The sequence below is a fragment of the Trichosurus vulpecula genome, chromosome 5, assembly GCF_011100635.1.
Source record: "Trichosurus vulpecula isolate mTriVul1 chromosome 5, mTriVul1.pri, whole genome shotgun sequence".
Lineage (NCBI taxonomy): Eukaryota > Metazoa > Chordata > Mammalia > Diprotodontia > Phalangeridae > Trichosurus > Trichosurus vulpecula.
This window is the reverse complement of record NC_050577.1, coordinates 290,057,750-290,082,762: the sequence shown is the minus strand read 5'-3', so window position 1 is coordinate 290,082,762 and position 25,013 is coordinate 290,057,750. Positions and strand designations below refer to the sequence as shown.

Sequence of the window (25,013 nt, the reverse complement as noted above, 5' to 3'; positions counted from 1 at the left end):
GAATAAACCAAGGACTGGAATGAAGGAGACAGGTCCACTCCCAAAGCTCTGTACAGACATAAATATCAAAGGCAGTGTAGGACCATGGAAATGGCCTAACTCTGACCCAGAGGGTCTAGACCTGGTTCCAACACTAACTAGCTGTGAAACCACAGGAAAAGTCACTTAGCCCTTCCGAGACTCAGACTCAGTTGCTTCATTTGTAAAAGGAAGAAAACAGTAACTTCACTGCCCACTTATCTGTTGTGCCAAGTAAATGTGAGTTAAAGTACTTAACTTATGCAAATAAAAGCATCAGGTAATAGTGTGAGGCACGTAGGCACATAGTGAAAAGCCACCCAAATCACAAGAACAAGGAAAGGAAATGCGGCCTCAAGTAGAAAGAAAAGGCTTTCCTGGAGACAGACACATGCTGGGCCCTCCAAGTGGATAAAGGAAGCAATGTGCAGTAGGGGAAAGAGCCCTAGACTGACTCGGGAGACCTGGGTTCGAATCTCACCTCAGACACTTACTAGTTGGCTGACCTTGAGCTAATCCATCAATTTCTCTGCACTTCCATTTTCCCATCTATAAAACTGGGGAAACGATATTTGCACAGCACTCAGCAAACCTAAAACCACTATGTGAACTGTCCTCATCATTATTCTGGCATGGAAAACAATCCCTAGAGAGGAAAACATAAATTCAGGAGACATGGAAACAAAGAAGCTGATTTTGTGACTACCTCATGACACTTCACCCTGTTTGCCTCAGTTTCATCTGTAAAATGAGCTGGAGAAGGCAATGGAAAACCACTCCAGTGTCTTTGCCAAGAAAACCCCAAATGGGGTCACAGAGATGGACACGACTGAAATGACTGAACACCAGCACCTGGTGACAGTTAGTACACACATTTTCCAAATGAGAGGCAGTGAGTGTGGTCCAGAGGGCAGAGAGCCTCCAGGTCAGGCAAGCCTAGGTGCAGGTCCTGCCTGGTTCTGGGTCCCCGAGCGAGCCCCTCACCTCAGCGCCTCAGACAACTCCAAGTTACTACCAAAGTTTAGTTTTGTATTGGCAGAAGTTCCTCCCTGGGAGCTCCCTAGACCTAAGAAATCATAGGCCTCATCCTTTTGCCCTGCAAAAAACCCTTTAAATAAACAACATGTATTGGTTTAACCTACAATTTATTTGTTTTTGTCTTTTATCTGTGTTCATATATTTGAATTTACATTGATAGCTAAGTTTATCCTCCAAAAATGTGGGAGGAATATCTGTAACTAAAAAGAAAAGTGGCACCAAAAATCAGGTTCCCCAATTACCTCGTGAGGAGACACAGGCCTTGTCACATTAAAGCTTTCTTCAACATCAGGGAGGCCCACGTAGATGTTAAGATATCTGAAAAGCAAATAAACCCAATAGCAATGCTTATATTTGGTATACTCAAAAAACTACCAGTCTATCTTTACCCAAAACAACCAGGATCATATGTTGGCTCTTAAAATCTGAAATCTAAAGGGATAGCTTCAATCTGAGGTTCTCTTATTTACACAAATGTATTTATCCATCCCATCAACAAACACATATTAACTCCTGTTAAGTGTAATGCACTGTTCTGGGAGAGAAGAGGAGGGAAGAGTTAAAAAAAAAGCATAATAACTTTAAATAACTTCGAGGGTACATTATCAAGGTGTCCCTCTTGGATGAATTTACAACTTTCTATAAAAATATGGGAAGTAGAAGTGCTGCACTATAATGATCATATTACCTACTTAGCAGACACTCTACTGGGCACTGGACTGATTTCCATTGGTTTCAAAGTCCAAGCAAACTATATTTCTCCTCTTTTAATACAGAGTTCAGTTTGAGAACTAAAGGTTAAAAGAAGACGTGGCTGCTGTGCTGTTTGGCGGTTGGCATAACCTAGTTAAGAGCTACTATGTTTCTTAAAAGAACATACTCTGTACAAAATAGCAAACCTCTCCTTACTTTAAGTACCACATGGGGTCAGCATCACTGGTGACCTTTTCATTGGCTTTCATGATCTTCTTTATCTACAGGCAAGATGGAAAGAAGTCTTAGTCTTGCAAGTAACTCTCATGCCCCGTTTCTGGGCCTCAGACTTGGCACACTCACCTCTACGTTGATGAAATAATTGAAGGAATCGATATGTTGCTTCACAAGGCCTTTCACCTACAGGGATCAGAAAAGTCCCAGGATCAGCACCAAGAGAACAAAATCTGAGACTAAGCCTTGGCCAGCATAAGATGTCAACTTGCCTCAAGACAAAACTTTTGGAAAAGATCCACATTTTGCTTAGTAGAAACCTCTCATCATGGCTAAAATCTGTGTTTTATACCACCAGAAATCACCCAGTTGGAAGCAATAAAAGGCCCACAGAAGAAGACCCTGTGCTGGTCCACGGCCAGGAGGAGGCCAAGGATTGCTGACCCTGTGTTCATTAAGCCCACTCTTTCTCTACTTCAGACAGTTGATGTCCACCTCACTGGTCTCCCACTTGGCAAAGAGCAGCTCCCCCAGCTCACTATGGCCCGATGGGTCAGAGAGCTCGGGCTTAATGAAGCCAGTGAAGCTAAGGCTTGGACAAGTAGTAGGCGAGGAGTATCTGCCTGCCCCTCAAAGCAGCAGCAGAATCTAAGTTCCCTGAGGGTAAGCCCACCTTCCTGGTGCCTCTGTATTCCCAGCATTTACCCTCCATGGCAAAACCTTAGCAGGCTCCCAGCACATCTAATCTTTCACTGAGACATAGCCATCCCTTCCAAACAGTTCTTGCAGAGGGCCTTTCCTTCCAACTCCACCTCCACTGCCCTCCTCCAAGTGCTTGGCTACTCTTCCAGCCAGTCTCTCTACCTCCATTCTCTTTTTCTGGGCCATCTTACACACCACAACCAGACTAATAGGATGAAAACCTCAATTTACATACATCACTTCCAGCTCAAAGCATTCAAAGGCTCCCTGATACCTCTGAGATAAAGCCTAAATTTCTGGAACTCAAAGACTTTCAACAACCTGGCCCCTGCTTATGTCTGAACCTTATCTATCATTACTCCCCTCCCTGAGCTCTCTTCTCCAAGCAGGGCTTTATTAATACTGTGGGCGTGGCACCTGCCTATCTGAAGACACCCAGCCTTTCACCACAAGCCTCCACAGCCCCACGCCAGTTATGCTCAAGGTAGGGAGAGAAGCACTAAGGAGGAGTCTGAGAATTCAGGAAGGCCCACCATTGCTTCATCTCCATCTACCCCATCACCATATCTCTATAAACAACACTGGCTCCATCCCAAATGGGACAGTCTTGTATAGTCTTACCTTTTCCCCAACTCTCCAGCTACCTAATTCAACCCTTATTTTCAAGCCCAGATCTCAATTTCTGCCCTCCATCAGATGTTCCTCCAACACTGTTAATCCTCTAAATCTGTGGGGCAGACACTCATTATCTCTATTTTTCATCTGGCCTTTAGAATACGTTAAGCTAAGTTATCTTGATGTATGTGGTCTGCCTCCCAAACTAGAACACAAGCCCCTATGGGCCAGGATCCAGGCCTCCTTCCTTTCTTAGGTCCCCATTTCTTAACAGGCATGACACACAGCACTGGTCAAAATATACCAATGACAAGGATTTACTGTAAAAAAAAAAAAAAAAAGGAAAATCAAATGGACTTTTCTAATATAAGAATATGGGACTGAATATTAAATGTGTAACACTGACCTTTAGAAATGCTGGAAGCAACCTCCATTTTTCCTGTGAACCAAAACAGTAAGAATTAGGATTTATATAAAACATGCCATTTAGTCAAAGATTTTTAGCCATTATTATAAATAAGAACGACTGAACCATACAAGAGCTAGGTCAGTACTATTAAAGTAACAATAGTCATTTCCTTCTCCTGTGGCATTGTCAGAGAAGGGAGGTACATATGAGTGACCTTTCCAAAAAATGTGAAACTTATTCCTTTAAGCACCAAAACGATGTACATTTTAACTATTTTTATGGAAATTATTTTAAAAGGTATTACACACTTCTCTGCCTTTTTAAAGGGGAATAAATCTATTTTACCCTTTTCCTGATGACTCACAGAGATTATATTAATTCCTGTGCCACAAAGGGATGCCTTCAGGAGCTGATGAAGGGTACAAGCCTGTTTGGACCCATACTCACTGGCCCTCTACAGCACGATTTCAGTCCCGTTTGGCAGACAGGACAAATAGGAAGTAAGAGAGGGAAGGCACTAGAAATAAGGGGGATTGGGAGAGGCTTCCTGTAGAAGACAGGGTTTGGGCGGGAACTTGGAAGAAGCCAGGCAAGCCAGAGAAAATGCCCATAGCCAAGAGGTGGAGAGAGAGAATGAGATGTGCAAATTACAAGATCCCTCAGTGCTTATTGTTAATTATAGTAGATTCAGTAGAACAAAATATAGCCTCTCCTCAAGAAAGGTGGCCCAGTGGATGGAAGGCTGTGCCTAGAATCAGGAAGTCCTCAGTTCAAATCTGCCCTCTAACACTGCACTAGTTGCGTGACTTTGAGCAAGTCACTTACCCTCTTACAGTTTCTTCAACTGTAAAATGGGGGTAATAAAGCACCTACCTCTTGTTGTGAGGATCAAATGAGATTTTCTTTTTTTTAAAAAGCACTAAGCGCAGTGCCTAGCAAGTAGTATGCACTATAAAAATGCTAGCTTTTAACACTATTATTATTGAGATTCTCCAAAATAAAGATAGCTCTCCTCCAGCGAGATGATAGAAAGTAATGAAGATTTGTTCCATGAACCTCTTGGCATCAATATCAAACAAGGATAACATAGGGAGACACACACTTCCCAAAGACGATCATCTCTATTGTGGAGAATGCTGACTTCATTCATGCCAAGGACACTTCTGACACCCGGGCAACCTCCTTCACTCCTTAGCTCAAAGTGAAGAGCTGAGCAAGTTCATAGAGCTTACCTAGAGTTTAGGAAAACATCTAACAAAGCTTCTCGTGATATAAACTATATAATAGGAGTTGGGTGGATTTGAAGCTTGGTGAATGGGCAGACCAAAAGGGTATTTAATAATGGCAACTTGGAAAGTATCTGTCATGGAGCAGCCCTCCCACCGCCCCCTAATCAGTCATCAGCCATGGTCTATTTAATTAACATCATTACCACTGTAATGGGTACATATCCTCCTTCCTTGTAAAATGTGATGTCTTAAGAACAAGACACGGTTCAGTCCTTTGTCTCTCTTTTACCAGGCTGTTGACTGACTAATGTGAGATGGTACAAGTACAGGTTGAGAGAGGCACTAGGCAGTTTATTGAAAACATCTCGGGGCTCAATATATGTTCCAACAACTGATTTATTAAAGCAGGTCTAAAACCCTCTACTCAGTAATCTTATCAAGAGCCTACCCCCCCTAAGACATTGACCATACACTGCCCCCTCTCCAGCGACTGGCTCAGCAGACTCCAGCGATGCATTACTTAGTTCCCTACTTCCAGGCACCTTTTGTAAATCAACTCTGTGAGCACATTCTGGCTTTAGTATTTGGAAGCAGCTAGGTGGCTCAATGGATAGAGCTAGGCCTGGAGTTAGAAGGCCTGAGTTCAAATCTGATGTCAGACACTTACCTAGCTATGTGACCCTGGCCAAGCCACTTAACTTTCTTCCTCTGTAAAATGGGGATAATAATAGTATCTACCTCCCAGCACTGTTTTGAGAATCAAAGGAGATACTTGTCAAGTGCTTACCACAGTGCCTGGAACATAGTTACTGTTAGCTGTCATGGTATTTGACTCCTCAGGGCTTAGCATAGTGTTTGGCACTTTATAAGTGTTTAAAAAATGCCTTTGTATTCATTCTCATAGTACTCTATTAAAGTCAACATACACACTAACTAGGGCTGTGGTGACACATGGGCCCAATGGGATCCAATCAGCAAGGGTATACTAGCTGAAAGAAGTCTAGGAGACTGTAAAAAATGTAGAGTAAGAGCTCCTTGGTCATCCGTTAAACGTAATTCTCTAAATGAGAACTCCCCGAGCCTGGGGAAGCTAAGTAGGGAAACAACTGCCCACCACCCACCTCAAACGATATTTTTTTCTCTTAGGCACATCATGTTTAAGTTATTTATGTATCGCATCTCCGTACTGAGGAGGATGGTATAGTGGATAGATATAAAAGAAGGCCGGATTCAAAGAGTCCTGCCTCTGATCCTGAGTACTGTGGCCTTAAAATCATTTAAGCTCAATTCTCAAACACTATAAGCTGCAGGGAAGGGGCCAAGCTAACATGGTAGTGGGAGCTCTCTCATCCAGAAGTTTCCTATCAGTGAAACCTCGGGTCAGGTCCTAGGGCAGGAAACCTTAACTAAACTGTGTCTCTCTCCCACGACCTAACACGGGAGGCGCTATAAGAACAGTCATCGACTTATTGAGAGCCCCAAGATAGATAAAACGGATTTTCCGTTGAAGGCAAATGAAGATCAATGTCTTGTTTAAGACCAATACTCGGGGAGGATAAGTGATAATGAAGCAAGGAAAGAAAGCAGAACTGATACGTTATTTGTAGAATGACCCTCAGGCGGGGAAGTCCAGGAGGACAATTCTGTGGGAGCTGCAGCTCCATCCCACGGAGCAGGGCGAGACAGCGCCCGACGTCTCCAGCGGCTCCCAAGAAACTGACTGGGGACTGACAGCCCCGGGAAGAAACCTCGTGCGCCAAGGTTGGAGCATGCGCAGCCAGAGCCCCAACGCCGGTAGAGGGCGGGGCGGAGAGCTCCGAGCGTGCGCCGTAGGCATCGGAGCAGAGCCCCAGCTACATTCCCGGACTAGCCCTGGAGCCCAGGAGGGAACGCCCCCAAACAACACTCGCGTCCCGGCGCCTTCGCCTCACTCACCTCCACCGTGGGAATGGGAGCGGCCACTTGCTCCGGTGTCAAGTTCCCGAACTCCTCGGCTAACACGTCCATATCTTCCCGTCTCTGCCGCTACTCCCACCTCCTCAGCTTCACCTCGGCGACCCCAGCGGCAGCAGGCGGACCGCTACGAGCGTGAACACCCGGCGGTGCGCCACCCAAACCCTTCCCCCCCGGGCAGTGTACCACACGCGACGGCGGAAAGGTTCCGCCCGCTTTTTAAGGATCCTATGGCTTCACTGGAAAGACCCGGATGTGTCTCTGGCCGAGCCCCGCCCCTTAACGAAGTCACTAGCCCCGCCCATCCCTGGGAGCTCGCGCGGGGGGAGGGGGAGGGGGAGGGGGAAAGCAGCCGTCCACGTGGCGGCCCGAGCCTAGGAAAAAGGATCGTAGGTCTTTTCGTTCTGCTCAAAGGCCACCTCCTCCGTGAGGCTTATCCTTCCCGTCATACCCCCAGCTATACATAATGAATAGTTATAGCTATATATGATGGGTAGAGGACTGGATTTAGAGTCCCAGGTCCTGAGTTCAAATCCTACCCCCAAGCACCTCCGTGTGACTCTGGACAAGTCACTTTAAAAGATATGTGTAAGGTGTGTATATGTAATATAACACGTATAATGTATAACATGTAAGCTACGTGTATAGGTAATATCTGTGTTTTGTGTGTGTCTAATGTATGCGAGATATCTATATAATTTGGGTAATGTGTGTAATGTAATGTATAATATATGTAATATGGGGGTATGGGCAATATATACCTCTGTGTATTTTATAATAAAGGCATAGTGCATAAAAGAGGTCATATAATGTGTCAGATGTCCAATACATGTGGAATATATACATACAATATAGGAGCGTGTGTGTAATATTTGTGTAAGCTTTATGTATGTGTGATAGATACCTATTTTATGGACATTTGTGTGTTTTGCTACATACATGTTTTATAGTTATGTATACTGTTGTCAGATGTGTATACATATATATGTGCTATGTGTAATGTGTGTGTAAGCTATGTTTAATATAATGTATATGTATGGTATCTACTGTGTGACAGGTGATATATGTGCATATATGTATACATGTGATCGGATGTATGGTATATGTGCATCTTGTACATATACATATATCATACATCTCTGTGTATATATATATATAGACATATATGTTCATATGTAATATCTATCTGGACTTCACTTTCGCCATCTGTAAATGAAGGCATTGTGCTCAGTCACCTCTAAGCTGCCTTCCAGCGAGGCTCCCATGAAGGCAAAGTGGCATGGTAGATATCAAGACACACCTGAGTTCGAATCTAGCCCCACACACTTAAAAACTCTGTGACCCTGGGCAAGTTGCTTAAAGTTTCTCCATCTGTAAAATTGGGATAATAATAGCACCCACCCACTCACCTACCTCAAGCCGGACATACACTTAATAAATGCTTGTTGATGGACTAAGGATGGCGGAAGTTTACTCTGCCATGCTCTTTTAGCATCATTTTGAAAATGTTTAGAAGAACAATGTTGTCGCAAGGTGTGCTTCAAAGGGCAGACAGGAAACCACATCAGAATGCCTTCCCCAGCACAGGCCTCAGGTAAAATGAGGAAGGAGATGTCTTTCAATCCACAGCCTCCATTTTGGGGGGCCCTCAGTCTCCTTCGCCTCTCCCAACATCCTCAAAGTTCACCTAGTGCTTTCTCTGTCACAATCTGCCTTCCTCAAAATATCTGATCAACTCAGTCACCGCAAAGGGTGGATGAAGGATAGATCCAACCAATATTTATCAAGGGCTCATCAATTCCTTACTGGAGCCTACAGAAAGACTTGGTTCCTTTCTGCAAGTCTGTTCCAGTAATGATTACTCCTTAGGGTCACTGGATCCAAAGAGAGAATGGGGTAGTTGGGGTAAACAACCTTGAATGTGGAATTTCAAGTATCAGTGAGCACCTGGGGAGGTTTTTTCCATGGGTGTACTTTAAACTCTTGAAATCCTACCAAGGAGAGCACCAAGTACCAACCATTGAATCCAGGGGTCTGGGTGGGAAAAACTATGAGTTCATTTCCCTCTCCTGGCTTGGTTGGTTTTGAAAAAGGCTTTTGTTTGAAAGGACCTCGGTTGACTCAAGAATTTCCTGGAGCTCTCCATGCTCATTGGCTCTCTTCCATGGGGCCCACTCAAATATCCTGAAGAGTTTCCCATCAAACGGAGATTTCCGTTTAAGGAGATAAGAGGCTGGAAGCCTTCAAATCTCAATAAGACATCCATTTACTATAGAAATTCCCAAGACATCTGCAGACATCCTCTCCTCCCATAGAATCTAGGAGCCCTTCAGAGGCTCCAGAGGTTAAAGGGGTCCCTGTGAAGCCTTGTCAGGATTGTGGGTCATTAATTCATCAAGGAACAAGCATTTAACAAGTGCCTCTGATGTGAGAGGCTAGGGCTGAGCATTGGGTGGTAGCACACAGAAAGGGAAAGAGACAACATTTTAACGTTCAGTCATTTCAGTCATGTCTGACTTTCTGTTACCCCCTTTGGGTTCTTCTTGGCAAACATACTGGAGTGGTTTGCCATTTCCTTCTCCAGCTCATTTTACAGATGAGGAAACTGAGGCAAACAGGGCTAAGTGACTTGCCCAGGGTCACACAGCTAGTAAGTGTCTAAGGCTGGATTTGAACTCAGAAAAATGGCATCTTAATAGTTAAGTCCACACTAGGTATATAGAGAGTAAATGGAAGGTCATGTGAGAGGGAAAGGCCCAAGCTGGGAGGACCAGGAGGTGAAGTTTGCATTGAGTCTTGAAGGAACCCAGGGAAAGCCAGGAGCTGAGATGAGCAAGAGTACTCCAGGTATGGTGGGGCAGCTGGAACAAAAGCCCAGAAGCGGGAGATAAGACAAGCTGAATTGTAGATTCCACAGAAGTCATTTTTCATGTCTTACAGAGAAGATAAGGCATAATTATTTGTTATTAATAATGATTATTAATAATAAGGTATATTACAGGTACACTGTAAGCTCCCTGAGGACAAGAACAGTTTCATTTCTGGATTTGTAGCCTCAGCACCAAGCCCAGAGCAGGCCCCCCTCCCCAGCCCCTTTTGGGACAAGGAACTGGAGGAGCTTCCAGGGAGAAATTTTCTTTGCCAGTGGAGCTCTAGACCTCTACACCTTATAGGTTTAGGAAGTTGCTTGGGTTACCATGAGGTTATGTGACTTGTCCAGGGACTCACACACAAAGGCAAAACTTGAACCCAGATCTTTCTGACTCAGCAGCCAGCTCTCTAGCCACCACACCACGCTGCCTCTCCTCTGGTATAGAGTAGGTGCTTAATAATTGCTCATTGGACTCATGCTTCTAGTTTGGACAAGTGCAAAGAGTGAAGAAAAGCCGTTAGGTTTCATTATGAAAGTGTCGACATCCTTCCCTTCTGTCTCTGCTCACAGTCTAATGTCTGAAATTATCAGTTCCACCTGTGGTGACCTCGCAAGAATGGTCTAACGTCCTTGAACCTCAGACAGCACCCATGCTGGATGTTATGGAGAAAGAAGGGAAAGCAGGAGAGGTGGCTGAAGATGCCAACTCCATCCCATCTTGACTTTTGGAAATCTCATTGAACTGTAAAGATGCAAGTCAAATGCCACCTCCTCCAAGAAGCCTTCCCTGATTTCTCTTCCCTATCCCCATCAGAAAGTATTTCCTTCCTCCTCCCTTCCAAAGCATAGGATCATAGACACAAAGGTAGAAAGGATTGTGGAGGTCATCTGGTCCAGCTCATTGATTTTATAGATGTGTAAACAAAGGCCTAGAAAACTGAAGTGACTTGTCCAAACTCATACTGGTAAAAAGTGGCAGGATTTGAACCCAGTTCCTCTGATTACAAAGCTACTTACCTAATCAGTTAGGTGGCACACTGGACGAGAGTGCTGGATTTGGAGTCAGGAAGACCCGAGTTCAAATCCTGCCCCAGACGCGGGTTGCGTGACTCAGAGCAAGTCACTTACCCTGTTTGCCTCAGTTTCCTCATCTGTAAAATGAGCTGGAGAAGGAAATGGCAGACTGTTCCAGTATTTCTGCCAAGAAAACCCCACCTGGGGTCACAGGAGAGTTAAACATGACTAAAGTGACTGAACAGAGGACATAATTTGGCCAGGTCCCATAAGCCTCAGCCCCCATTCTTCCCCATGGGCCCATACCTGGAATGCTCTTCCTTCTCACCTCTGCTTCCTGGAACCTTGTGGGCCCAGCAAAGTTCACTTCAAGTTTCAGCCACTACAGGAGTCTTTACTGATTTCTCCCTGGTTGTTGAGTGCCCCCACCAGAACCACTCCAACCATGGGCACCCAGCAAGGCACTCGGCACAGATGAGATTGCAGCCTAGATCTGACTCCCAAGTCCAGCCCTGTCCCCACTATACCAAGCCCCAAAGCAGAGATATAAGGGACGAGAGTCACTTGGAAAACAGCAGAAGAGACTCGTAATGAATCAGATTCCTCACTTCCCGTCAGAGATGCAGAAGGAGACATACGTTTGCAGACGTTGTCAAGGCATGGATTTTTTTGTTTGTTTGTTTGATAATACTTATTGATAACAAGAGAAATTTTTGTTTTTATTTTTTTTTTAAGTGGAGGGTGAGAGCAAGGAAATGGGCTCATGATTGTTATGGCCAAAAAGAAAGAAAAAATTGCCATTGAAGCATTTTTTTTAATGGACGAAAGAGAACCAAGGGCAATTCAGAGGAAGACACAGATAGCAGGACAGCTTTGAAACTACATAATGAATTTATTACTTTAGAATGTGAACTCATTCCAAGTAGGGATCTTTTCAGTCTTTGTACTTGTATTCCTAACTAGCATAGATGGTACTTAATAAATGACTGATTGATGATATGCTTTTTAAGAGAGATTTAAAATTTCATCTACAATCCTCCTTTTCCTGTTCTCTTCTGTATATAGAAATGTCCACAATTATTGGCATTTGTCAAGTACAGAATAACATAAAATAACAAAAATAAATAAAACAAAAATAGAATAACCAAAAATAAAATTATTTTACAAACAGCAGAAGAAACTGGTGGGTTATGACAGAAAGATGACGATGCCCTGACTGACAGATGCTTAAAGTCCCTAAGGGTCAGCAATATTGGATGAGTCTCTGAAAATCCCCCCCAATGAAACAGACACAACAAGTCATTTTTTAAGTCAATGCTTTAATATTTAACTGGAAAAGCAACAACAACATTGCCAGCTTGCATGGAACAGATTCCTACCAAAATTTTCAAAAACAGAATTTATGCGATACGTTAAAATATTAGTTTTACATTTAATAAACCTTGCATAGTAAAACATGACCATGTTTAAAAACTTAAAAATGGAAGCCAACGTTTAAGCAAGCTTAGGATGAATGGGACTGAGACACCTTCATCAATGCAAGTTGCCTAAATCCAGAGACAAACTCATTTTGTCACTTTTTAAAAATAAAATGCCCTTTTTTAAAAATGTAATTTTTTAAAAAGTGTAAATTTTTTTCTTGCGATATAAATTAAGTGCATAAAAGAATCACAACTGGATTCAAACTTTATGGTAAAAACATGCTCTGCTCTTATCTCCCTGTTTTAAACAGGATGGTCACTTACTGGAAGAGATAAAATGTGACTTACTGGAGCTATACCTTCTAAGCCCTTAATGTGGGTTAAAGAACAGGACAGAGAATTTGAGAAACACCAAGTTATATTCAGCACCTTACTGAATGGAAGCTGTGCCAGGGAGAGGGGTGGCACAGTGCCTTGCTGTGCCCATGAAATAGAGTTCCATTCGGACAACTGTCCCCATGTATATGGCGTATATTTTTAATTGGTCATTCAGGGAGAAAATAAGTGAATATGCTCAGATTTGGGCATATAAAGATCAGAGATACCTCATTCACCCTGACATTTTCTTTAACTATCAAAATCATAAAGGAGTCCCCAAAGGATATCCCCAAATCGATGAGGATGTATGGGAGAGGAGGGGAACAGCAGTGGTGGTGGTGGGGAGGATAGCTAGAGACTTGAGAAGGAGACAAATAACATAATAACTAAAGAAACCCTCTCTTCTCACACATAAACAACCCCCTAAGCTACAAAAAAGTATATGTTCAATCAAGTTAACTGAGAAAAATCATCCATCAAGAAATGGTTTTATACAAGAGGAGCAATCCCCCTGGGAGGTCTATCCTAATGCTGGTGCATTTCCCCGATCCTCAGTGAAGACCAAAATTCTGTAACATGCACTTGTCTTTAAAAACCAAAGGTCCATGAGGGCCCAACTTCTCAAAGTATTCTGAATGCTTAACAATACCAATAAAACAGACATAAAGTAGATTAGTAGACATCAAAGCTAAGTGATACAGAAGCTCAAGTTCATTTTATTTCTCTTTTCAGATGTAAAATTCATGTAAAAAAAAACCACAAACACAAACACAACCCAAGGTTTGCTGCTTGGCAACATCCCAGATCCCTTCCCTCTTTCTTTTTCTCTCCCAAGCAAACCTAATGTTCTGTCATCCAAGGCTCCCTTTAAAAGGCAACATCTCTTCCATTTTTCCAGCTCCCTTTAAAAGGCAACATCACTTCCATTTTTCCCATCTGATTGGCTGAGATCTACAAGGAACCTCTTGGCTAAAGCTCAGCCGCCACAGAAGGCTGTCGCCTTGCAGACTTTTCCATCGGTTGCACGTAGAGAAGATGCAGCCTCCAGCATTAAATTTCCTAGAAGTGATTGGTTTCTAACAAGCTACACCCTAGTGGTTTTTCCGATGATGTCAAAACAACATGGCTTTCAAAGATTTCAGATAGGATACAAATACTGACAAGTGGTTTGGTACTTGACAGGTAAACCTTTCCAGGGAAGTGCTCAGATCCCAGGGAAGGGGGAAAGCCTATGGAAGCTTCTTACCCAGTAATAATAAAATCAATTGTATGTTTCAGCTACAATTGTATTGACTTACTTCATTTTGCCAGTACATTTAATGAGAGGGATTTGGGGATCCCTTTGGTGACTCTCCTCACTGTTCCCCGACCCATAACCCTCTCAAAAGTTGTGCCAAAACAAAAATTAGATTCCGTAAGGGACAAGTTAGGAGGGGTAACACCTGGCCTACACATCTGAGTAGTTAAGGCCAATATTAATGCCATTAGGATCACGGGATTGAGGAAACTTTAACAAAAACATCACATACAGGTGATAGAATCCATCATAAATTGTTTCCTGTCCAGAAGTCTCTCTTTTAAAAGAACAAAAACAAAAAACACCATGGTCTCCTTCCAATAAGTTTTCAAAGAGGGACAGAATGTGTGGGGCATATGCCCTATAACTAGCTCGAAAGGAGTTACACAGATCCCAGGTAACCCCGAAAGGCAGACGGGGGTACAGGGAATATGCCATAATCCTTGTAATGCGTATGTAGGGAAAGGACTGGGTACAATGTTCTCACATGCCCAGTCCTCTTTCCGATGCCAGTTCACTACTAGTTGCTGGGAGGGTCAGTTCCTGCTGTCCTCCCTCCTTCCTCGATGAAGAGGAGTTTTCGGAGGATATTGGCATAAAAGGGTCCGTATACTTGTTTATTAAGGTTTACAATGGCTGCATACTGAGAGCCCAGAGACTCCAGCTCAGACTGGATAACGGTGAGGCCCCCAGGCACGGGGGGCATGCATTTCTGATGGCTTGGAAGACTGAGGAGACTCTTCATATACAGATGAATTCGTTTATCTGAAAAAATAAATGCAGGAAGCTTTGTGAGTGAGGGAAGCGATTGTGCCTTATAGGATCACGGATTTAAAATTGGGAGAGACTTTAGAAATCATCAGGTACAACCCCATCATTTTACAGATGAGGAAAACCAAGGCCCTGAAAACTTTAGTGACCTAGGACCACAGACACAGGGCTGGAAGGGACCTTAGAAGTCACTGAGTCCAATCTCCTCATTTTACAGATGAGAAAACTGAGGTCCAGAGTTTTTTTTTTTTTTCTCAGGGTCACACAGCAAGTATCAAAGCTGAGATATGAACAGAGATCTTCTTGATTCCAAGTCCAGGGCCCTCTATCCACTCCTCCAGGACACTTTGTTTATTCTTTATGTTTTTTCAGTAGAGGGGAAACTCCTCAAGGGTGGGGACTGCTGTGGTCTTTTGTCTTGGAACAGCATTTTGGAGTCTTTAGTAACTACTGACCAAGGGGGAAAAATGAGATGCTTTTTTGTTGTTGTTTTTAAGTACGAGAAGTAGTCCAAAATACTTTTGAGAGAGGGCTGGTGGCAGTGAGAAACATGGCTGGTCAATATATGATATCCACCGACCCATTCTGTCCATTAATTAATAGGTACAGAGAGGCCATTTGCTAATAGATTCCTCACATCCTGATGGTGTGATCTGGACAAGTCGCCATATTTCTAGTCTTAGGGATGGTCAATTTCTGACTTTGAAAAATTGACAGATTCCATCCCGATAACCACTTTATTTCCATGTGAAAAAAAAAATGACATTCCAAAGGAATGTTGTAAAATTTACCAGCTCTCCAAGCACAAAGCCCCGTCTTTCCGAAGCTTCATTTTCCTGGGATCTATCAATCTTCCCCTTTTCCAGTGTATTCAGTTCCTTTTCCTACACACTCACACACACACACACACACACACACACACACACACACACACTGACACTCATGCTAATACACACACAATACCCATGATCTTGGTGAGAATACTGAATTTGAGAGGTGATGTAGGTGACCTGGTGGAGAAGTGGATGCTGAGTCATCAATCCTGCCTCAGTTATTAACTGGCTGTGTGACCCTAGGGGAGTCACCTCCCCTCTCAAAGCCTGTTTTCCCATCTGTACAATGAAAGGGTCAGACCAGATGAGCTCTCAATCCCATTAGTTTCTCACCCACACTCAAGATCCCCGCTGGAAAGCATAAAAGGAAATCCATCAGATCACAGGGCCTGAACTGAGAGGGACCTTAAGAGACCCAGGTACCACAATGAGAGAATGGTAGAGACTGGGTCTGAAACCAGTTCCTCACACTCTTGATCCAATCCCACTAACCCACAAATCCTGCTTCTCCAATTAGTTAAACAAGCAGCAGCTAAGAGCAAGGAACTGGGGCGACAAAGGGGGGGAAAAACACAAAAAAAACTGTCTCTGCCCTCAAGGAGCTGAAACTGTATTGGATCGAACAATCGCCAAGCATTTATTAAGTACCTACTGCATACCAGGCACCAGAAATCCTGCCCTTGAAGAGCTCGCATTCCACAACCCACTTCTCTTGTCTTCAGTTCCCCTAAACCTGAATGTACAGGGACACAGGCTTAGCAGCTGTTCATAAGAGAGAAGCCCAGGGCTGCTCCAAGCCCACAGGCATCTAGCCAGACTTTGTAGGAAGAGAGATCTGGCTTGTGGGGCTGAATGGGAAATCCAAAATCACAGAATAAGGGGGATATGGTTTTGTTTTGTTTTTTTTGGAGCCTGAAAACCAGGGTGAGAGAGTGATGAGTATCAAAGACTCTACAAATGGCCGAGGCAGGGAGTGCCCATGGCTTCTTCAAATGTCCCCAAAGGGAACAAAAAGGCCACTTTGAAGGATTTTAGCATTTTCTACATCCCAAGGATCTGTGATTTCATTGGTATAAGAGTGACCTCTATTGACACAGATCAGCAACAATAATAGGTAATTAGTAATAATAGAATGGTAGGGGTACACATTTAAAGCAACTTCAAGTTACATCACTTCAACCTATCAAAGGCATTTAACTAGGTACAAAAGGTCTTTAATCAATCTTGAAAATCATTGGCTGAGATGAAATGATGCTACTTTGGAAGAACATTGGGAGTGGCTGTGAAGACATTCAGGCATGCCTTGTTGGGGCTTTGGAGAAAGAAGCAAGCCAGTGTAGAACCCAAGCATTCAAGCAGTTCTACCCAGATCCTGGAAGGCCCAGACTCACCGATCAGGGAGCAGATGGGATTGCCCTCAGCGATGCTGGAGAGCTGACCCACAAGATTGGCCTGAATCTCAGGACTCAGTGTGGATAAGCCTCTCTCTGCCAGGGACTTGTTGACTTCAACACAAGTCTGAAGGCCTATGGAATTCAAGGCCTCCTGGAGATTAAAAGTCCTTTGGTGGGGGGAGGCAGCAAAGAGAAGAGAAGGGGGAGGAAGAGAGGGTCCGAGGGAAAGAGAGGGAGGGGGAGGGGGAAGGAGAGAGGGAGAAAGAGGGGAGAGAGAGAGAAAGAGAGAGAAGAAGAAGAAGAGGAGGAGGAAGGAGAGAGAGGAGAAGGAAAGGGGAAGGAGACAGGGAGGAAGTGGAGGAGGAGGAGAAGAAGAAGAAGAAGAAGAAGAAGAAGAAGAAGATAGGAGGAGGAAGGAGGAGAAGGAGAAGAAAAGGGGAAGGATAGAGGGAGGAAGAGAAGAGAGAGAATGAGGAGGAGGAGGAGGAGGAGGAGAAGAAGAAGAAGGAGAAGAAGAAGAAGAAGAAGAAGAAGAAGAAGAAGAAGAAGAAGAAGAAGAAGAAGAAGAAGAAGAAGAAGAAGAAGATAGGAGGAGGAAGGAGGAGAAGGAGAAGAAAAGGGGAAGGATAGAGGGAGGAAGAGAAGAGAGAGAATGAGGAGGAGGAGGAGGAGGAGGAGAAGAAGAAGAAGGAGAAGAAGAAGAAGAAGAAGAAGAAGAAGAAGAAGAAGAAGAAGAAGAAGAAGAAGAAGAAAAGAAGAAGAAGAAGAAGAAGAAGAAGAAGAGAAGAGGAGGAGAGGAGGGAAAGGGGAAGGAGAGAGGGAAGAAGAGAAGAGAAAATAAGAAGAGGAGGAGGAGAAGAGGGAGAGGGAGAAGGAGAGGGAAAGGGGAAGGAGAGAAGCAGAGACAGGAGGAGAAGAAGAAGGAGAGAGGGAGAGAGTTAGGGTCACACATTAATTGACCAATTTCCTTGTAAATTCCCCACTGCTTCTTCTAAACTTCACACTCGATTAAGCACTTCTGATGATCCCATCTAGCTGTACAGACAGCCAGTAGATGGAGTTTACCCCTTCCTCACCCACACCCTCACTTTGAGTAGGTTTCAGAACCTCCTCCAAGTCAGTGCTCCCAGGACCACAGATTTAGAGACACAAGGCACTTGCAGGCCATTCAGTCCAACGACTGTCTTTTTACCCACTGGGATGCTGAGACCCATCAGCACACATGACTTGCCCAGGGTCTCACAGCCAAAGGAGAGACCTGAACTCAGGTGTCCCCAGCCCTCTACCTCTCATTATGTGACTTCATTAGCACAAGGTGGGGAATCTCCTCCTCCAAATGCAGACTGGCATCTTCACCTCAGAGGGGAGTCATGGGGACCTGCTCAGGGCGGCACATCCAGCATGACTAATGGCAAGAGCTAACATTCATAATGCTGTAAGGTTTGTAGAGCACTTTGCATAGGTCACCTCAGATCTCCACAATACACATGTAGGTGAGGGGCTGCTATTATCCTCATTTCACAGAGGAGGAAACCGAGTGCACAGAGGCCGAGGCACTTGCCCAGAGACACACAGTGTCCAAGGCACTATTCGAACTCAGATCTCCCTCCTTTTCCAAGTCCAGTACTGTCTAGTCCACCACCTAGTTGCCTCTAGGTACCACAGGTGGGACTTGAACTCAGGTCTTCCTGACTCACAGAGGGCTCTATAACCACTGGAGCACATGCTGTCTCTTGGTAATAAAGACACGTTAATAATAACAGTGACTGATGTTCCCATAGAGCATTGTGGGATGCTGCGCTAATAGCTCTAGAGCTGGAAGGGTCCCTTATGGGCATCTAGTCCCAACCCCTTAAACAGATGAGGAAACTGGGGTGAGATTAAGTGATTTATCCTAAGATCAAAGATTTGGAGTCCTAAGAGACTAAAGGAGGCGTCCAGTCCAAAGCCTGAAAAGCACTTTACATCTGTTTTATCTCATTTGAGCCCCACAACAAACCCATGAAACTGGTAATGTCATCTTATCCTCATTTTACAGGAAAGGAAACCAAGGCTCAGAGAGTGTAATGGACTTGTGCCTTCCACATGATAGGCATTTAATAAATACTTGTTGTTACGTGTTACAGGGATAAGGTTAATGCAAAAGCCAGAAAGGGCCCTGCAGGTACATGTACGTACCTGAGCTGGGATGTGAACCCAAGCCATCTGACTCCAGAGAAGGTGAGGGCTCCTTCCCCTGGATCAAACCTGCCGCCCAATCAGTAAGCATTTATTAAGCACTTACTGTGTACTTCTCTGGGTCCCAGGGATACAAAGAATGAAATAGTCGCTACTCAAAAGAAGCTTCCCTTCTATTAGGGGCAATGTGGATACCAAAGAAAAAAAGGAGGGAGGAGGGGACCCAAGGCAGAAACAGAGGTACAACTGTACCTTAGGATAACCAAACTCATAGCAGCTTTCCACAACTGAGTTTTGCAGGTTGGGTTTTTTGGTTTGGTTTTTGGCTTCGTTCAAACAGCACAGTCAAAGATGAGTTCTAACATCTCCATTCTAAGTGAAAATATGACACCCTTTCTGGCAATAGCCATGGAAAACCCCTCTCCTAATCTTAGCCAAGAACATATATGCCAGGGATGGGGAACCTGTGGCCTCGAGGCTACAAGTGGCCTTTGAGATCCTCAAGTGTGGCCCTTTGACTGAATCAAAACTTCACAGAACAAATCCCCTTATCAAAGGGCCGCACTTGAGAACTTCAAGGGCCACATGTGGCCTTGAAGCCACAGGTACCCACCCCGATAAACCTTGAGCAATATGAAAAGGCACTGGAGGTGGGGGAAACCCACCACATAAGAAGCTCCAAGTTACAGTCATGAAAACCCCATTTGGCAATCCCAGAGGATGACAGGACAAAGTGAACCCACGTTGGCTTTAAGAACTTACTCTTTGTTCATTCCTTCAAGTAAGACGGTGGAAATCCTTTTCAGTCGGTCTGAGAGCTCAGGCAAGCCTTCTATCAGAGTGCCCACCATATTGTTGGTAATTAGTGACAGGCAGGCTATAACCTTCATTTGATTTAGCCTTTCTGTCAGTTCCTGAAGACGGGTTCCATCTGTCATTAGTGTCTGATCAATAAAAATAAAACAAAAAAATCGTTTAAAAAAAATAAACAGCCAAAACACAGACCCACAAGGCAGCATCTAATCCAATTTCCTCATTTTAGAGATGAGGAAACTAAAACCCAGAGAGGTTAAGACTTGCCCAAGACAATGTGGTATGATGGATTTAGCACTGGATTTTCATTTCAAATCTCACATGTAAAATTTAATTCTAATATTTCTAGGATCTAGGGTGTTTCGGGGCTTAAATGAAATACTTGCTGTAAAGTACCCTGGTAACTCTACAGATGTGCTACAGATCAGCCACTTAATATCGTTGGAGAATAATCCTTTTCCACTTTCCACTGCCTGTCCTGGGCCCCTGCAGTGATCTGCTTGGTGAGCGTCTGGATAGCCCATTGTATGGGGCTAAGCTTCTCTTTGTGGGTCCAGCCACCTTCTTTCCAGCCAACTTCCTGCTGGATATCATTGGCCTCACTTCCAGTTCCAGAACCATCATCAAATCAACACTACTCTTGCTACTCTATGAGATATGTGTCTGTCCACTCTCCTATGACTTCACTGACCATCTCAGTAATTTTTCAAACCAAAATACGTGGTCTCCCTTCATTAGAATGTAGGCCCCTTGAGGGTACGGCCTGTTTTCCTTTCTGTTATTTGTATCCCCAGGACCTAACCCAGTGCCTAGCATCCAGTAAGTGCTTAATAAATGCTTTCATTCATTACTGTTATTGTAACTAGTGGAAGAGCTGGGAGATGTGGTTCTACCAGCACCCAGCTGGCACCCAGCCTTTACATTATTCATGTTAGCTGTAATAATAAAACCAGCTTTTTAAGTATTAGACTGTAAGCCACCTGAGGGCAGGCACTATGTTTTATTTTCTGTGTATCCCAAAACCCGGCACACAGTAGGTGCTTAATAAATGCTTGCTGACTCACTGATAGAAGGCTTCACATTTCATTTGTTTCCACAACTTTGTGAGGTGAGTAATTTAAGAATTGTTTTCTCTCTTTTACAGATGTGGAAACTGCAGATAAAATAGAGGATGTGACTAACCCAGGGTCACACAATCAAGCAATCAGCAAGCCTTTAGGAAGGCCCTACTACACAGCTCCCAGGCATTGGGCTAGGTGCTGGGGAAACAAACACAGACCTCCACCTCTCATTGCCTGACTCCTAGCACTACACCCTTACCACTACCCTACCCGACCTCTCTAACTATGTTATACTTGAGAATATGACCTCATTTTAGAGGCACTGTGGTCTAGTGGGTAGGGCGCTGGGCGTAGAGTCAGAAAGACCCGAGTTCAAATGTCGGCAGAGTCTTAGACACAAAAGTTACAGCTATGTGACTCTGGGCAAGTTCCTTAACATCCCCTCCTCCCCACCTCAGTCTCTCTACCTCAGTTTCCGCAGGAAGACCAAAAGCACCAACTTAGTCCTTACTACAGGATATGGGAGTCTCCCCGGGAAAGTGCTTTCTAAATAAACATCAGCTGTTCTTGTAATTATCTCAGCAAGTGGTGTCAATTACACACTATTTCAGGTACAGGAGCTGAGCAAATTCCCAGGAAGCAGAGGATTAAAATGCAGACAACCCCCGGGAGCGGTCACCTCAGGTAACTCCTTCTTCCGGTAGTCCCAATGCAGCAGCTTCAGGTAACTGTTGTTTAGCACCGTGGTGGGGCTCAGGCTGGGGCCGGGGCTACTCCCAGCCCCAGGACAGGGGGTGTTTTCCGAAAGAGAGAACAATTCTTCATTGACAGATTCCTTTATCCACTCCTTGGTGACGTCCAGGGCACCTGGAAGGGAATGGTCAGACAATGAATGTAGGGTTCTGCAAACCTTAAAGGGCCAGAAGGATGCTAGTTAGCATCATCATCCTCATCCTCATCATTTCTACTGTTCTGCCTTTCAGAAGCTGGCACATAGAGGAGGCAGCTTGGTAAAGTCCGTGCCAGAGCTGGAAGGAAGAGGTTCTGGGTTCAAATTCTAGTTCTGCCACTTAAAAGCTTGGCCTTTGTGTCTTTGGGCCTCAGTTTCCCCTGTCTGCATAGTGAGGGGGCAGCACTAAAGGCCTTCCAGTTCTAGACCTGTGTCTGAATTTCCCTCTGCTCTCAGTGTTGTAAAGCTTGTTGCTCAGTGACTTTGGGCAAGTCTTTTTACCTCTTTGGGATGAAGGGGCTAGATTAGCTGGCCAGGAAGGCCTCTTCCAGCTCTAAATCTATGAGAATAAAAAGTCTGAAAAGTGAGTGTGACGGAATAACAGAAACACACTGGGGTCTTCCTAATGGCCTGGGCCACCCGCACCAGCAAAATGGCCCAGACGAGTGAGGCAATGGGGTAAACCTTCACAGGCTAAAAGTTTCTTCTGCTGTAAAAGGAGCGTCCAACGAGATGGGGTCTGAGGTTCCTCCCAGCCCTAGATCTACCAGCGTAGGAATGACAGTCACTGTTTATTACATTCCTACTACATGCAGAGGCCGCTAGGTGGCGCCATAGTGCACAGGGTGCCAGGCCTAGAGTCAGGAAGGCTCATTTTCCTGAGTTCAAATCCAGCCTCAGACACTAGATGTGGGACCCTGAGCAAGTCACTTCACCCTGTTGGCCTCAGTTTCCTCATCTGTAAAATGAGCTGGAGAAGGAAATGGCAAACCACTCCAGGATCTCTGCCAGGAAAGCCACAAATGGGGACACAAAAAGTCAGACACAACTGAACAACACCATGACCTGGCCCTAACCTATCTTTTCCGCCTCACTGGACATTACTCCTTCTCCCATACTCCAGGATCTAGTTAAACTGGCCTCTCTCTCTCTCTTCCTCACATGTGACACTCCATCTCCAGAGTCCATGCCCTTGCGCTGACCATCCCTCACGCCTAGGATGCCCTCACTCCTCACCTGCACCTCAAAGAAGCCCTCAATTCCTTCAAGAAACAGCTCAAGCCCCACCTTCGACATGAAACCTGTCTCGGTCTCCCCAAATGCTAGCTTCCCTCCTCCCAGACTCCCTTGTCTTTACCTTGCATTGATTCTGTTTAGAATTATTCTGTCTGTACTTGCACATACACAGGTCACCTCCCTGATAGAGAGTCGGCGTTGCTTCATTCTTTATCTCCGAATCACTGATGTCTAGTATACTGACAACACATAGTAGGTGCTATAAAAGTCCTAGATGAGGGGCAGCTAGGTGGCACAATGGATAGAGTACAGGCCCTGGAGTCAGGAGGACCTGATTTCAAATCTGGCCTTAGACACTTGACACTTACTAGCTGTGTGACCCTGAGCAAGTCATTTAACCCTGATTGCCCCTCCCCCCCAAAAAAATAAAGTCCTGGATGAGCAATTATGTAAGGCTTAGATATCCTTAATAAAAGGATTTGTTCTGCAAAGTTTGGATTCAGTCAAAGTGCTGCAGTCGAGGGCCTAGAGAGCCACATGTGGCCCGGAGGCTGCACCCCTGAAAGCTATTGAAGGCATATAACAAAGTGTTGTTGTATTTCATTATAGGACAGAGAAGAGTTTAGTTTTTGATCATAAGAACACAGATTTAGAGTCAGGGGGCTATCTCACCCAACCCCTTCATTTTACAGATGAGGTCAAGTGACCCAAGGTCAAATGGACAGGAAGTAGCGGTGGCAGGATTCAAACCCAGGTCCTCTGGCTCCCAATCCACTGTCCTGCCAATGGCATCTTTCCCTGAGCTCCTTCCTGATAAAGCTCCAATACACACTTGGCCAAAGCGGATACTCGGCTCAAAGGCCGACGGGAGCCCATGACCAAGCATGAAGGGAAGCACCACGGCTTCCTCATCACACGCTGTACCCTTCCTAAAATTAGTATTTGCCAAACACAGCCCAACTCTAAGGAGGTGCAGAAATATTTTCCATTCATTGTAACTGATAAGAGCAGCACATAAGCCTCTGTAAATGAGCACCGGAGACTGTCTGGTGGAGGATTGTTCCGTGGCAGGGATTTGCTGTGTATGACCAGAAAAGGGACAAACACTATAAATAAAGAGGGAGAAAGCTGACACCAGAATTGGGGCAGGGTGCGGCGGAAAGAGCACAGAGTTTCCTAGTCTGAGCACCTGGTTTCCAACCCCATCTGCTCTACTGCAGCTGTGTGACCTGGGGAAAATCACTTCCCTTCTCTGTTTTCTCCATTATAAAATGAGGGGCCCCTTCCAGCTCTTAATTTGATGATCTGGTGATCCCACAATGCAATTCTGCTCTGCCAAAAGGAGCCAAAGAATGTCTTGGCCTACAGAAACTGGCCTGGTCAAATCTGCACCAGCTCTTCCCAAGTATAGTATGCTAAGAGGGGGCAGAGTCAAGATGGCAGAGTGAGAGGAAGCATTTTTGCCTAACTCAATCAGCAAACCTCTTCCACAACTACCTAGAAAATGTGCCATGCTGGCTTTTAATGGGGAAAGCCAAGAAAAGGCCACAGTGAATCATTTTTCCAGCCTAGGACAGCTTAGGAAAACAAACAGAAAGGCCTGAGGACTGGGGCAGGGACTGACCAGACGTATGGTCCAGTGGCAGAGGAGGTAGCTGGAAGCATCCCAAGGCCCCAGGACAGTAAGGGGGCTAAGAACACCAGAGCAGAAAGAGATCCCAGGGAATCCATGTACTCGCCCTGGGAGCAGAAACAAGAGCCAGCCGGCATCTCAGTCACCCATTACCCAGTCTTGGGTCACCATTCCAGGGTGAGGAGAAGCAGCTGAGAGTGAGAGGGACCTGAGCTGTGTATGGATCAAGGAGCAAGTTCCAGACCACCACTGCGGAGCGCCGAGCCCAAGAGCAGAGTGGGAATTTGGTTCTGACCTTCAGGCTCAGGCCTGAAGCCATATGATGACAACAGACCTAGGCCAGTGGAAAGCCAAGAGTTCGCTCTGAACCCGCAGAACTTTCCAGCAGACTACAGGGACTGAATCCAGCAGCTGCTTTAAAAATCAAAGAAGGGAAGTGAAGGAAAAATTGGGAAAGGAAAGCGATGCAAGGAAATTTTGAAAAGAGAATT

General features: G+C 44.8%; 2 protein-coding genes across 7 annotated transcripts in view; both read right to left on the bottom strand.

The window, feature by feature from the left end:
• POLR3B (RNA polymerase III subunit B) overlaps positions 1 to 7,120 on the bottom strand; it is a 138,752-nt gene extending 131,632 nt beyond the window's left edge. Inside the window, exons 1-5 of one of the 2 annotated variants that reach the window (XM_036760385.1) lie at positions 6,874 to 7,120; positions 3,707 to 3,739; positions 2,113 to 2,169; positions 1,966 to 2,030; positions 1,299 to 1,374 (exon numbers count right to left, since the gene is read on the bottom strand). In XM_036760385.1, the coding sequence (XP_036616280.1) occupies positions 1,299 to 1,374; positions 1,966 to 2,030; positions 2,113 to 2,169; positions 3,707 to 3,739; positions 6,874 to 6,945 (303 nt within the window). In that variant the 5' untranslated portion in view covers positions 6,946 to 7,120. The remainder of the gene's footprint in view (positions 1 to 1,298; positions 1,375 to 1,965; positions 2,031 to 2,112; positions 2,170 to 3,706; positions 3,740 to 6,873) is intronic. The other variant, XM_036760386.1, reaches the window with a different exon arrangement.
• Positions 7,121 to 12,076: 4,956 nt separating this feature from the next.
• The window catches only part of TCP11L2 (t-complex 11 like 2), a 53,660-nt gene continuing 40,723 nt past the window's right edge, over positions 12,077 to 25,013 (bottom strand). For 4 of the 5 annotated variants that reach the window (XM_036760885.1, XM_036760887.1, XM_036760888.1 and 1 more), the window contains 4 exons: positions 21,603 to 21,790; positions 19,812 to 19,993; positions 16,869 to 17,038; positions 13,266 to 14,638 (listed from right to left, as the gene is read on the bottom strand). In XM_036760885.1, the coding sequence (XP_036616780.1) occupies positions 14,394 to 14,638; positions 16,869 to 17,038; positions 19,812 to 19,993; positions 21,603 to 21,790 (785 nt within the window). In that variant the 3' untranslated portion in view covers positions 13,266 to 14,393. Of the gene's footprint in view, positions 14,639 to 16,868; positions 17,039 to 19,811; positions 19,994 to 21,602; positions 21,791 to 25,013 lie in introns of all 5 variants that reach the window. The other variant, XM_036760884.1, reaches the window with a different exon arrangement.